Consider the following 14,941-nt stretch of genomic DNA (forward strand, 5'->3'; position numbering starts at 1 on the left):
TTAGGTACACATATGCACCTTTGAAGTACCAATATACACCCTCTTTAGGTACAAAGGTGTACTTTTTAAAGGGGTAGCGTCTCAGTGACAGCTTTTGTACTTTATTTTCTAAAAGTGCAAGGTACACAACTTATGCAACCAATTATGCATAAAATATTCTGTATTTTATGCAAATAAAATTAAATATGGCATCCACCCTGAGTAAGAAAAATATTGAGGGGGTCAATACTATATACTTTATAATAAGAGCTCCTTATGACATCATAAGGAGAGCCAAATTTCAACGACCTATTTTTTTCATGTGCTTGCAGCGAATGGTTTACCAAAACTAAGTTACTGGGTTGATCACATTTTCTAGGTTGACAGAAGATCTGCGGACCCAATTATAGCACTTAAACATGAAAAAAGTCAGATTTTCATGCCATGGCCCCTTTAAGGTGCAGTTGCAGAGTTGTTGTTGGTGGTTTTTGGGTGGAGAATACATTTAAAAAGGTGTCTGATATTGTGGTCTATCTTTCAATGTAAGTCTATGGGTTAGGCAGGACAGCAGGCATATATTTTTAGCTATCTGATGCTTTACATATACCCACCACTAAACTGATAGCTCCTGTGAAAGAAGAAGTCAGATGACTAAATCAGGATAATGGCTTGTTGCCTTGCGTCAGCAACATCCTTTTTGCCTTGTGGTCATGCAGACCCGATATAATTAAACCTGGAAGTGAGATGCAGGATGTTGATATCAAAGCCAAAATGTTTGAGTTCACTTAAAGTCTTACAGACTTGGTTTCACAGACAAGGCTTAGTTAAAGCCAGGACTAAGCCTTAGTTAAATAAAGATGTTTTTATAAACATGCCTTAGGAAAAGATGTGTATCTTGAGACAAATCAATAACACTGGCGTTTTGTGCTAACAGCGGTTCGATCCTCAGAGAAGATCACACATAATGAAAAAATGTATAGTTTGAATGCTTTGTAAGTTGCTTTGTATAGAGGGTACGCACGTGACGTCACCATCGGTGAATGTGACTGCGGTTATGCCCAAAAAGTCTGAGCGACAGCATTAGCATAATGTGGAAAACGTGTTTAAAATGGGAAAAGTAGCCCTAGTTGTGTGATGATTGTGCTAACAGATTCAACAAAAATTTGGAGGGGTCTTTTTTTCAGACTGCAAAAAACACTCAAAGAAGAAGTAAATCAGTAGCAGTATAGCCATATGTACAATTTTGCGATAAAAAAAACCACCAATGAATATTCTTATTCTGTGTAATTGCAAAGTTTTGTCAGTGAGTCTTCAATAAAAAAAACATCCATTATGATGAGCCTTGTGTTCTACAAAGGTGGGATGGTTTAATAGTGTTAAGCAAGACAAACCTATGTGTCAGGAAAAGCAATGTCTGGCAATGTCCACAGACTATTGGTTGTTTGGCAAGTTGTTAGGGTCACTTTTAAGGCCAACTTAATTCAATTTAAGCTGATAATAGTCAGTTTTACTGCCGTTTTCGCAGCAGCCGCTATATGAAAACCAGCCATTTTGTTATGGTCACGTGGAAAAGTGACGTTGTTGTATACGCTCGATAAAAGTGACAAATGCATAAATGTAATGTCATGCCATTTATATTGCAATCATATTCTTTTCAGTGAAATGCGTTTTGCGTATTCTTTATATATTTAAGGCACAGTTGACGAAATAGAGTTTTAGTTTTACTTCCAGTATGTATACAGTATGACAGTGTGTCCAGTCCGAACAAAACAAGCTATAAAACTGAATTCAAAGTACATTTCTAAACCCATCACTGTCCTGTGTCAAAAAAGCAAAGTAGAGAAAAACAAAAATCTGTAATATCTCTGTGAGGAATGTGTGTAGACCTTTTATTGTCGTCTTGATGATATGACAGTAAAACCACATAGTAAGGCGTGCACTGCTGAAAGAAAGTGACAGTCTGAAACTTTTCCAAATGGGAGTAATTGTATAAAAAAGCCTAAATACTTCATGAGTCTTTCATTAAACACAAAAAAAAGAGCTTTGAAGGGCATTCATGTTAGTCAACTGATAGATATGATTCCTATCTAATGCACTTACTGAAAAAAATATATCACTTGTGCATTTTGTGAATAAAAGCACTATAAAACTCGACTGTGGAATGTGAACATTAAAGAGCACCTATTATACGTTTCTGAATTTACATTGAACATATAACACATTTGCATAATGCCCACCCGCTGACTAAATGCTTAGATGCAAGCTCGATTCTTTTACTTTAATATCTTTAACTCGTAGCTCTGTCGATAAAGATTCAGCTCCACCCAAGATCTTTATCATCTGATGTAAAAATAATACACGGATATGCGTGTGCTTTTTCTTCGAATGGTCACATCAGAGATGTGTAATATGATTTCAAAATGAAAACATACACCTGAAACATTCAGTTCTAGTCCTGCTTATGTAACCCGACTCTGCTGTAAAGGGCCGTTCACACTATGGGTGATAACTATTGAAATATAGTTTGAAAAAATGAAAGAGATTAGCCAGCCTGATCTCAAGGGAATTCGTACATATTTTACGAGTTGGCTAATTCGTATGAAGTGAATGGTACAAAAATATACGTGACCTGTGCTGGCAAATTGATTTGGAATGAGCAAATTTTTTAAAAAAATGACATTATCTATTAAAAAACTTTGAAACGATGTATGATTTGTTGGAATCTGACAAAAATGACCTGTTAGAATTTTTGAAAAAATGTATGTTAAGATTTTTGAAGGTTTAGAAACAAAATCACGCATCCATACTTTAAAATCACTGGTAAAACTAATAGATTTAGCAGAGACAAAGTCAAAACCAAAGCTATAGGAAAAATAATTGTTCAACTTTTTCTTTCTTTTATTGTTTGATTGACGTTGAGACAGAAAGCTGTAAGATCTACTGTAATGCAGATCTAATATAATGTTACACATCAGATATTTTTCCTCAACAGTTACAGGGTTCTTGCAGGTTTCAGCAAGTTAAATTTAAGACCTTTTTAAGACCTTTTAATACCATTATGAGTAAAATTTAAGACCAACACGACACATTACTAGAAGCATTCGAATGATCTCAGAAATTCTCAAAACGTTCTATTTTTATTGATTCAGTTATAGAAAAATATTAAATAAACACACTATTAAAACAAATACTCAAAATACACAGAAATACATTATGCTTAACCCTATTAGACCACGAGTGTTTGCGCCGACAAATTCTATCCATTGCCATTTAGGAAGAGACTGACAATTAAAGTCCGAAAAGCTCGGCCGTCAGGTGATTCATGGAGACTTCAGTTAGTTCCTGGAAGCTCACAGTGAGCCATTGAAATACATTGAGTTAGAGGCAAAGAGATGATTTTTCTTAATTAATAATCAAGAAATGCAATGATTTACAATATTTATATATCACACTAATGTGTGCAAGTAGTATTTTTTTATAAAATTCTATCAACAATGTTTTTTGACAAATAAAATCCACTAATAAGAGATCACTTAAACTATAAGGCCTAATCCTGGCTTAAGCTGTCCAGGAAACCACCCCATAATGTTTATGCATGTTTAACTGCATTAAGGAAACGAAATTGACCATTAAAAGGCTGTTCGTGCTTTATTATGTGTTGCTAACGTTATCCACGAACATCGTTTCTCAATCTGAAGGCTATAGCCAGTGGTCGCATTTCTAGGTCTAATTTCAGAATATTAACATTAAAATTAACTTTAAAAATAATGATTATTATTTTTTGTTAATCGTAAATTAATGTAATATGCTTCTTTTGACTTGCGAATGTAATGCTCAGTTAACTTAACTTATAAACCAGGCTTGATAATGTATGCAGCAGCCTTCCTATTCGACCTCCGGATACAGCCTTCAGATTAAGAAACGCTCTGATTCTACCCCTATTCATTTAACTGTAACTCCTGAAGCATTTGCGCTATGAAAAAGTTTGAATTGTTCCTAAAAGAAGACAATTGCGCTTTTTGGCAATATATGGTTTATTACGGTACTTTCTTGCTTTCCGTCCGCCAATCGCTGCTGTTTGTTGAGAGCTGAAGGGGAAGCGCGTTAGGTTCGAGTGCATTGCAGCAGAGAGCAATATTAAAGTCAAAGAAGTAAACGCGCTTTGAGCAGTGAGGTAAACAAAATCCTCCAAAGTGAAAACTGTGTAACACTAAAGTTGACTCGCTGTTGGTGGCTCGTGACTCGACAGCCCGACTGTTTAGGTTGATTTTCAATAAAGATGATTTTTTTCCGCTTCTGGGTCCTCTATGTTTCAGACCCTGGCCAATACTCAGATAAGCCACGGGCTAGTTGGTAAATTAACCCAGAAAAGATTTTTGCTTACACAAAACTAAGTTTAAGGTTTGTTTCTTGCTCAGCCCACAGTATACAGTCAGACAACAATACCTGTAATATAGCTAATGGCCGATTTGCGTGGATTATGACAAAGTGCGGACACCGGTTTCTTTTTTTAGAGACCCAGTTTCCGCCACTGATTAGTTCTTTAGCGTTTTAAATGACTATTTTATTTTCTGCGGACAATGCTTTTCGGGAATGAACGGAGGTAAGAAATTTAAGACTTGGGTAAATTAAATTTAAGACCTAGGATAAAAATCTGGGCGTTTTTAAGACTTTTTAAGGCCTTAAATTTAACATTCTGAATTTTAGACTTTTTAAGACCCCGTGGGAACCCTGAGTGCGGGAACCCTGAGTTAACCAAACATTCACTTAAAGGTACAATTTATAAGATATTTGTAGTAAAATATCCAAAAACCACTAGTCCGGTGTTACATATTTTGTCCAGCTGATTACTAACAATATCTATATGTTTTCAACTACTTATAAATTATGAGAAAATTGCTGCCCTAAACAGTGACACGGGGCAGTGCAGTCGCCTGTAAATGATGTTAATATCTACGTTACCCTTTGTTACCGCCTTTACTGACGTAAAAACCACATGACAACAGTGTCGTGGACAAATGCAGAAGTAATCGCGTCTGTCGGGCCACTCGCTTTTTTATGGTAAGTTTGTTCATCTGAACACTTAATTCTGTGCTGTGTTAACAAACCATCGTATTGGACTAATAATGTAACATATATGACTAACATTACCTGAAACCTTACATAATGAAAAAAAACACATTTATAAAACTTGATTACTTTACTTCATGTGTAACATGATTTCTCGTTCCCGTCTGATTGATGGCCATCAGCGTTTGAGTTAAAGACAACAAATCCCATCAGTCCACGCTGCTTCAGAGCATCATTAATCTACGGCATTGTTATTGATTTAATCTGGCGCCATCCAGCGGCAAATTGCATCTTTAATGTACTTATTTTTATAAAAACCTTAATTTCGATATTTATACTTTCTTTCACCTATAGCTCAAAATTAGACCGAGTGCATTCTGACTCATTTTGCCAGCACGGGTTCACAATATAAAATAAAACAATAATGAAACTCCACTCCTAACCCCACTGACAAAACTGTACGAATGTGATCGTACGAATTAGCCACCTTGTAAAACACATACGAATTGCCATGAGATAGCGTTGAAATAGCACAACTATAACGATAAAGACACAATAAACGATATAGTTTGGCTCACTTTTGGTATGATTTTTTCCATATGATGAACGATAAACCATTGACAGCTCTCTATTTGAATTTAAAGTGCAAGAGTATTTGAAATGGCAGACGACACTGTTGAGAAGTTCTTTACTGAAGGCCATAACATAAAATTACCTCAGGTATCCAACGCTGCTGTAGTTGCACTACGTAATGTTTTTATTCTATCGACTATGCCAGTAGATAAGATGATTCACTATTTATAGATGCGCAAAGTTGCATGCTCTTTATAGCCACTGTAATTGCAACAAGAGCAGCATATTTACATGTATAATGATGTATAAACAATTTTACTACAGAAAAACTACAATATTAGGTAATGCCAATAAATAATTAGCGTGAGTACTGCAGCTTGTGAGTGATTAGCAAGTACCGGTAAAGGGATAGTCCAGCCAAATATCAAAATTACCCCATGATTTACTCACCCTCAGACAATCTGAGATACACATGTCCATCATCTTTCAGACGAACACATTTGGAGTTGTTTAAGTAAATGTCCTTGCTTTTCTACGATTTAAAAAACAGGGATCAGGACACAGCTTCTGACTTTAAAACCCAAAAAAGTGCATTCATCCTTCAAAGAAGTAATCCACAAGGCTCCAAGGTGTAAATAAAGGTCTTCTGTTGGTAATCAACGCGATTTTGTAAGAAACTTATATATATTTCAAACTTTATAAACTGGTATAAACTAGTTTCTGGTAACAACGCCATCTTGGACTCAAGCAATTCTGGAGACAGTTTTAGCGTAATGAACGTTGGTTGCCATGAGTAAGTTGCGTAGGGAGTGAAGAATGAATGCACTTTTTTGGACTTAAAAGTCAGAAATTGTTCCCTGATCCTTGTTTTCTTCCATAATAAGGCTTGGAAAAGCAAGAACATTTAATAAAATATCTACAAATGTGTTTGTCTGAAAGATGATAGACGTGTATCTCGGATTGCTTGAGAGAGAGTAAATTATGGCAAAATTTTTATATGCGGATGGGGTATCACTTTAAAGTTATGGTTATCGTCAACATGTGAATGGCCCTTAACCTGAACCCACACTTGATTCTCTGCTTTGAATTCCAAAGGGTCCCGGGACACAATGGTGAACGGGTGAGGCAGCCGGTAATAGGTAGTCGGTTTATCTAAAGATTCAAGCTTAAAAACAAAACTGTTAAGAGAAACAAACAAATAAGAAACATTTTCAAGCCTTCTTCTGATCAGTCAAACAGCACACTTACAGGAAACACGTTTGACAATGTCCACAGATAGAGAGGATGAAGAAAAACTGATACAATCTCAGTAATGTCATGGGTCAATCGGTCTGTCTCTCATAGCTCATCTCGAGCCGTTCTGTCCAGCGGAGAGTGGAGCACATTCGTGTTTTGTGCCTTTGTGCTGATCTCAGCCTGTTCTTTAGTCTTACCCGACCGCTTCCTGTCCCAATCTGTACGCACCTTGTCATTGTCCCACACCGTGGATGTTTCTGTATCACTGATGTACCCAGGTTCACCCGTGTAGTGTGTAGGAAACACCAGCAAAGGCTCAGCTGAAAATGCTTTTAGATCCCTTGTCTCGAAATGCTCCATGTAATCCGATCTGAGAAGAATGAGATAAAATATTAGACAAGGCAAAAAATAAATAAAAGAAATCTGAATGGTTTCTAGGTGGTTGCATCTCAGCTTCAGCAGAGATATTGGAAATAACAAGATTATGCATTGCTATTACTATAATTAGGGGACAATTCAACGCTCAATATCTGGCAACAAAAGTCCCGCCTACCAGTTAAAAGAACCAATCATCAATTAATAAGGACTGATGATTACCCAAGGGAGGGGGTCTGTACAGTCACGTGAGGTGCATGGCAACCTGTGCACATGCACAAAAGCTAAAACGACCTTGAAAAAGGTGTTTTTGCTTAAAGGTGTCATAGAATGATTGAACAGGGTATTTATCCTTGTTCTGTGATGTGACATGTAGACACAATTTTTCTTGTTTGGGTCTGTAATGCCTTGGAAGCTTCCTAAAAACCTCTCTCAGATAGCTCTATTAGGGTGGGGGATTTTGCACTTATTTGGCTCCCCCTACTGGCTTAACTTGCAATATCATTCCTGATTGGCTGACTTTGCTGCCACCTCAAAAAATGTAGCCAATTATTTTAAAGTGGAGGGGCAGTGAGATGCCTGTGATGTCATAAGCATCAGTTTTTCAGATTGGGCCGTTTTCTGGCTGACATTTCTAAAAGAGGAATTTCTATGAGACTGAGCTGTTTAGCACTTTTTGTATGGTCGTGAATGCGGGTAGACTAGAATTATTCAACAAAGACAAGGTAAAAATGGTTTTTCATTCTCTGTCCCCTTTAAGTTTGCTTAAGTATTTCTCCTGCGCCTACTCCACTGTGATTGGACGGCTAAGTTAAAGTGACACTGACGAGCTGAGCGTTTCACCCACAGTTAAAAATGTTTCAAGAAAAAGCTGAAAAAACCCACCAACCGCAAGTGCTTTTGAAAAACACGGCGCTTCCATTGGAAACAACTGAAAACATATGACAGCCGCAGGCGTAAATGCCTTGGTATACACATCTCCTTAAGGGCCGTTCACATATCACGCCTAAAAGCGAGTAGGTTCTTGTGACATGACCTGCGGTGCACTTGCGGCATTCTGAAAAGTTCAAATGTTTTTAACTCGATGCCATGCGGAAGCGCCTGGAAAAAATAATGTGTTGCACCGCGTGCGTGTCACAACCGCGTCACTTGCATTATGAGCGTGCATACCGCACCCCTACATTTGAAATAACAAACTTGAGTGCGCAAAAGACACAATACGTGAATCACCCTTTAGTCTTGCATGACTAAAAATAAATGCCCGGAGGCCCTGCAAAGATGGCCGCCTAGTGTTGTGACTTCCCTCAGTCAAAAAATCCCATTTACACAGGGGCGAAGCGGGGAGGGGGTGGCTTTATGAAATTGTTTGAAAAAAAAAATTGTCAGCAACATTTTAAGTCTTGCCTGTGGTAAAAAAACAAATGGGGAAGATTTCAAAGTCGTTGTTTTTTTAAATCCTTAACTACTTGAATATTACTACTACAACTATTAATAAAGTAATTCAAATATATTGTGTACATTTGAAGGACTTACACAGGATGCTTATTAAACATAACAGGCAGAAACTCATCCACAGGTAACATTTTGCTGAGTGGTTCTGCTTTGAGGAGTTTTCTGGCTCCCTGTAAAGACATCATGTAAGCCAGGGTCCAGTAGGAGTAGTCCGCCTCCACTAGGTTGCGAATTTTTGGTACTGCTTTCTCAGGATGGTCCACCTGCATCCTCTTCCTCCCAATATAACTAAAACATATTTAACAAAATCTTTAAATCGATTAACTAACCTTCTATTAATACGCAAACAGTGAGAAAGATCAACTCACATGAGATCCCAATCCAGACCTTTACTCTCAACCTCGTGCATCAGATTCTGCAGGCGGCGTTTGAAGAAGATCTCAAAGCGCAAATCATCTTCAAGGACCAATGAGGTCTTCAAACCTCTGTCTACAATCTGTTTCACATATACATCAAAGCTTGAGAGTCTTTTCCTTCTTCACACACAAACCAAATTATGCTTTCTAAAGAATTACAATGTGAGCTTATATCAGAATGTATTGTACTGAGTTCAGTAAAGTCTCCCATGTTTTTATGCAGCTGTTAACATAAGAATTCCAAGCAGATCCATTTTGTTTAGGAATTTGTACGACAGCTGCGAAGGCAAAACATTTCTCGATGGGTTTTGGAGCTATTTTGGATTGGTGCCAGACAGACCTCTTTCCAGATGTTGTAGTGGGAAAGGAAACAGCCCATCTCTCCTCTTGTCAGCGGTCTTCCATGATAGGGGTCACTATAGCCGGGCAGCATGTGGATTCCCATTGCATGGATGTCACTGACATTCAATGCTCTGGAAAAAACAGGAAGATTATGACTATACCTTTAGTATAGTTCTGTAAAGATTCATTTATTGTGCGAAGGAAACAAATGAGAACTTACTTGCCATCAACAGCGGCAATAATCTTGCAGGTAATGTCTTGCTCTCGCAGTGCCCTCAGCATGCGCTCGCGTCGATCAGCTCGTTGCTTCAGGTTGATCATAAATACCTACAATGCATGATTGATTGAGACGCACGCCTTTTTGAGAAAGTCCCTTAAAAAATGAATCGATCTCCAAGTTACCTCATCAAATCCCATTTTGTCAGGCGTCTTCACAGGTTTGGGAAGGTGTCTAGAAGGTTCAACTGGGGGATTTCGTACTGTAAATGAATGAAGGAGTCATTATAACATTGCATGAAACCATAAACAGACACTTCAATATTCAAAATCAAGAATCTGTATCAGTATTACCATTGACCTCTAGTACAGTATGAATAAAGCTGTCTGCCTCATCCTGCAACGTGCTGTGGATGCGAAGAGGGACTGGGAGAAATCCGAATGTCTCCTTATTACAAACAAACATCTGGACATCTGCAGAAACAAAGAAAGCAAATAAAAGTATGTGAAATATTTAAATACGGTGAAATTAAATATAACACCACCACGTTAAGAAAAAAATGGCACTGTGGGTGTCAGTCGTGGCACACACCTGCCATACGGGCTGAAAAGGCGAAGATTATGATGTCATCGAAGGCCCACGTGTAGTCTGGATGCGGTGGGTGAAAAGCCAGCAGTCTGGAGGCTTCTTTCCGTAGATCCACCAGGAACGTCGAGTGCACCATGGGAACGGCAAAACAGCCCCTTCTCACTTGTTTGCGTATGGGAATGTATGCGGGTGTTCGTTTATAGTAGCCCTAGAGAAGTTTAAAGATAAACTTATATTTCCCAAGACGCTTTTATGACCCAAATCCAATCTTATAGTAAGTACCTGGGATGTCATTCCACACCAAAAGTTGGAATAGGCCGCACGAGACTCCAGCATCGGAGCCACAATTGTCTTGTTCTCCTTTATTAACTTCCATAAGACATCACGATTGGTCAGGAGATTGTCACAGTCAATCATCTGAAAATTTTTATATAGGAACATAAATTATGGCATGATTTCAATCTTCTGCCGTGACATTATAAACAAAGCTGCGTCCCAATTCAAAGGCTGTGTCTTCCGAAGGCTGCATCACTTACTCGAGTCGCAAAGCATAGAAACTAATTAATCCATCACAGGCAAGGATATCCCAAGATTCATTGCACGCCTATAACATTTTAGTTAAATAATTGTGGGTATTTTGCAGAACAACTTCCTTGTTACTGTTTTTCAGTATTATAAATTATGTTTTGTATTAATTACAGCTGTCAAAAGTAACGCGTTATTAACGCATTAACGTGAATTCATTTTAACGACACTTATTTTATTAACGCGATTAATTAATGCAACGCGCAACTTCTGTTTGACCCTTGGCCTAGCCCGTTGTTGGAAATAGTCATTAAATGTCTAAAATTATCTTTATTTGTATGTTTGTTGAAAGGTGTAACAACCGTCCTTAATGCTTAACTAAGTTACAAACTTTGCGCGTCTGAGATTTTGATTTCGGTTTTTAAACGTGCAGGGATTTGAAAATAAAGTGCAGGATGTTAAAATAGTTCTTAAGAGCCACGCGACCACGATATATCCACATATAGACTGAATTAGTGTTTTAAAAATATCAGTTTTGACAAGAATTCACGCAGATATAAAATGTTATGTTGTAAGTAAATGTTTGATTAACTATTGGGGAAAAATATATGGTTTGTAACATTATATTCGATCCTTGTATTATAGTAGATCTTAAAACTGTCTGTGTCTCAGTGGCAACCAAATAATAAAAGTTGAACAAATACGGATGTTGTTTTTGACTTTCTGTGTACCAAATCTATTAGTTTTACCAGTGATTTTAAGGTATGGATGCAGTGATTTTGTTTTTGAACCTTAAAAAAATCTTTACCTGTATTTTTCTCAAAATTAAATTAGCTGACTCTTTCGCTAATAATAAAAATACATTTGCATAAAGCATCCATGTCCATGTCCATGTTGATAAGAGTATTAAAAACTTGAAAAGTGTTAAATTAAGGTAAATATAGAAGAACAGTTAAAAATGTGCGATTAAGTTGTGATTAATCATCAGTTAACTTATGACAATCATGCGATTAATCTAGATTAAATATTTTAATCGATTGACAGTATTAATGCTATTTCTGCAATACTGTATAGGTTGAGTTTTGAGGTTGGATATTTTGGTTAATCCACATCAACATGTCATAATTTCTATCATATGTGTCGTAATTTTTTCTGGTTCCATATATTTTAACAAGTTAGAAACGACTCTGCTGTGCTGTGTCAAGCTGACAGGTGCGGTGGGTGGAAACAGCAGGTGACGCTCCTATAAATCCTCTGTAGGATCTAGCTATCGAATTGGGAAACAGCTATTAAAACAATTAGTGTGTGCAGCATCCTCACCATGAGATAGTCTGCCCACATTTCTCGTGCAGATTCGAGCGCTGCTTGACGCAGTCTCATTACGTAGGCGTACCGCTCATTCGTCCAATCCTTGGGTCCTTGCTCATCAAAATATGCTCTAAATACAGAACAAAAATCCAATGCTTAAATTTAATAACTTATCAGGCCTACTATGAATCTGCACATGCAGGATTATGCAGAAAACTCCAGACTTCCACAGAACTAGAACAGATCATCATCCACTTTTCCACTCCTTGTGTGTTTGTTTATTAACACTTAATGCTTCATCAACTTAAAACTTTAAAAAAATCCATAGTTTAGGTCTGGGCCTTCTAGTAATAAAGAAAAACACAAAAATCACCCATTTCGATATGAAGAAACACTGCAAACCTTGGTTCCTCCTTCGGCCTCCACTCCACATTATGGTATAGCTTCTGTACATTGATAAGCCAGTCTCGCAGCATATATGTAGTGTTGTCAATACTGTGATCAGTTGCCACCCTGCGAATGAAAAAAAAATAGAAAATATCGCTGTAATGCATATATTAAGATACAGTAGTACTACTAGGTCTTATACAAATGATGCTTCTTGTAGCCCAATTGGTAAAGATCATGAGATTGATTACCAGGGACTTAAATGCACAGTAGGTTTTAAAATAAAAGCGTAAATGTAAACTTCTTAACACGCACTGGCCCGGGGGTGGGCCTTAGCGGCGTGTCTACGTGTTTTATCTATTTTGTTTTACATCATATATTTTATTGAAGGTTTTTTAAGCACTTTACAACATGTCCCCAAGTTATATCACCAATCTAGAGAAGTATACCCCAGTCAGGACATTGAGATCAGTACACAAATAATTGCTGGCAGTTCCGCCCTCCACAAAAAAATCTAAGGGCGATAGATTTATGGTTGTCGCCCCAAAATTGTTGAACAGCCTCCCTTTATATATTCGGCAGGCTTCATCTTTCGAAGGTTTCAAGTCTCAGTTAAAACCCTATCTTTTCACACAAACTTTTGTAAAGAATAGACCTTGCTTAGAGATAGAATCTTGAATTTATATAAATACATAACCTTCTTTTTTTCTTTTGTCTGTCTTTTCTCTTTTTTTAATTAATTTTGCTTAGCTGTCAAATGCTATTTGTTTAAACTTTGTATTGGGTTTAAAATTGTGAGGCAATTGAAATTGTGTTGAAATGTGCTATACAAATAAAAAGGTTGAAGTTATGCTGTGATCCATGGCAATCCATAACAAAATCCATAGAAAAAACTTGGGGACATGATTTTATAAACCAATGATTTATGTTAATCACCCATATATTTCTTTGTTCTCCTTATCTATTCTTATACGCATTACATTTCCCTTTGGGTTGGTATGATCTGGTGCCATTTCTAGGGCAAGACTTTCAACAAAGCATCAAAGTGATCTTGGTAACTGACACCTTCACAAGAGAGTTCTCATAACAATGACAGCTTTAGAGGAAATGTTTAATCCTTGTATAAGACAAAGATACAAATGTGAGCTGGCAATGAGGACGGAGAAGCCCAAACCCCACCCCTCTCTCAGTTTGCTCCTCCAGTGATGCTGGTATACAGATGTTCTTTCATGAATCACTTTATAGGAGTTTATTTTCTTAACTGTTGCAAAATACAATCTTCTCCCTTACAAATATTAATCAGGATTTTAGTACAGTAAACATACTAACATAGTTTAACTATGTTTGTGCAAAAACCACAGTAACCACAAATTTTCCATACTTTCACTAAAGTAACATTACTGTACTGATTATATCTGTTTTTAAACTATAGTAATACAAACATTCATCAAAGTGAAGTTACTGGAGTTTTACTATAATAAAATCATGGTAAATTCACCTAAATGGTTATCATTCAAAAGCAAAGACAATCTGGAAAGACCCTTACAAATATTAATCAATGTTTTACTACAGTAGTTTAACCAAGGTTTTGCTATAAGTGCATTAATCATTATCAGCTTTTGGCTGATATTTGCATCACCATATTTTTACTTCCATTATCGTGGTAAAACTATGGTAAATTTGTGGTTACAGTGGTTTTAATACAAATACCAGATAATTCAGCTATAGTAAAAAAACGGTGGTAAACTATGCATATGAGGAAAAGAACAGAGATAAGCAGTGTTACGTATCATAAAGAAGTAACTTATGATGCGTTAATAACGTTAGGGTGTTAATATAAGGATCACAGGTAGATATATAAGCCCTGTAGGACACTCACCAGAGGGCAATACGATCTTTTGGATAATTTAGACGCTCGATAGCACCCAGTACATGAGGCAGCGAGTGCTGAGCGTTACGGCAGATGAGCGAGATCATTATTCGGGGAGCGAGTTCAGCAGACTCCGGGCTCCAGCGCTCCTCATGGAAATATCCTTCAGCTGGTCCAGTGTTCATCACACCCGACAACAAGCAGCACACTAACCACAACATTACTGTACACAAACACTTTAAAACATCAGCGATAAGCACGCGTACATCTACAAGACGAAGTTACGCCTTTTAATGTGAGTTGGCAGAAAGTTAAAAAGCGGTAACTTTAGTTGAATTCATTCTGCCGACCGAAATCAACCCGTACTGATGGCATTAAAGGGGAAGTTACGCAGACCTTTAAAGGGGAGTGACCGCTGCGTGAAGAGGTGTAAAGAAGCCAAGTATTTTTTTGTACTCAAGTACATTTTTTATGTATCTAAACATTTACTGTACTATATATATATTAGGGCTGTCAAAAGATTAATCGTGATTAATCACATCTAAAATAAAAGTTTGTGTTTACATAACATATGTGTGTGTAATGTGTATAATTATTATGTAT

General features: G+C 37.2%; 1 protein-coding gene across 1 annotated transcript; it reads right to left on the reverse strand.

Moving 5' to 3' along the window:
• Positions 1 to 1,851: 1,851 nt before the first annotated feature.
• Positions 1,852 to 14,751, reverse strand: colgalt1a (collagen beta(1-O)galactosyltransferase 1a). The gene is made up of 12 exons (XM_065263232.2): positions 14,348 to 14,751; positions 12,484 to 12,594; positions 12,094 to 12,211; positions 10,531 to 10,665; positions 10,252 to 10,456; positions 10,014 to 10,133; positions 9,846 to 9,922; positions 9,664 to 9,770; positions 9,442 to 9,574; positions 9,054 to 9,181; positions 8,767 to 8,973; positions 1,852 to 7,228 (listed from the first exon to the last, which is right to left on the reverse strand). The coding sequence occupies exons 1-12, from the start codon at positions 14,557 to 14,559 to the stop codon at positions 6,961 to 6,963; spliced, it is 1,821 nt and encodes a 606-aa protein (XP_065119304.1). The 5' UTR covers positions 14,560 to 14,751; the 3' UTR covers positions 1,852 to 6,960.
• Positions 14,752 to 14,941: the final 190 nt, after the last annotated feature.

The sequence above is a fragment of the Paramisgurnus dabryanus genome, chromosome 3 (genome assembly GCF_030506205.2).
Source record: "Paramisgurnus dabryanus chromosome 3, PD_genome_1.1, whole genome shotgun sequence".
Taxonomy (NCBI): domain Eukaryota; kingdom Metazoa; phylum Chordata; class Actinopteri; order Cypriniformes; family Cobitidae; genus Paramisgurnus; species Paramisgurnus dabryanus.

Coding starts and splice junctions, on each gene's coding strand:
- colgalt1a (XM_065263232.2), bottom strand. CDS start 14,559: ATGTTGTGGTTAGTGTGCTGCTTGTTGTCGGGTGTGATGAACACTGGA. Junction 10,457..10,530: donor GGTGTGGAATGACATCCCAG/GTACTTACTATA, acceptor AAACTTCTCTAG/GGCTACTATAAACGAACACC. Junction 10,134..10,251: donor CTTTTCAGCCCGTATGGCAG/GTGTGTGCCACG, acceptor TTGTTTCTGCAG/ATGTCCAGATGTTTGTTTGT.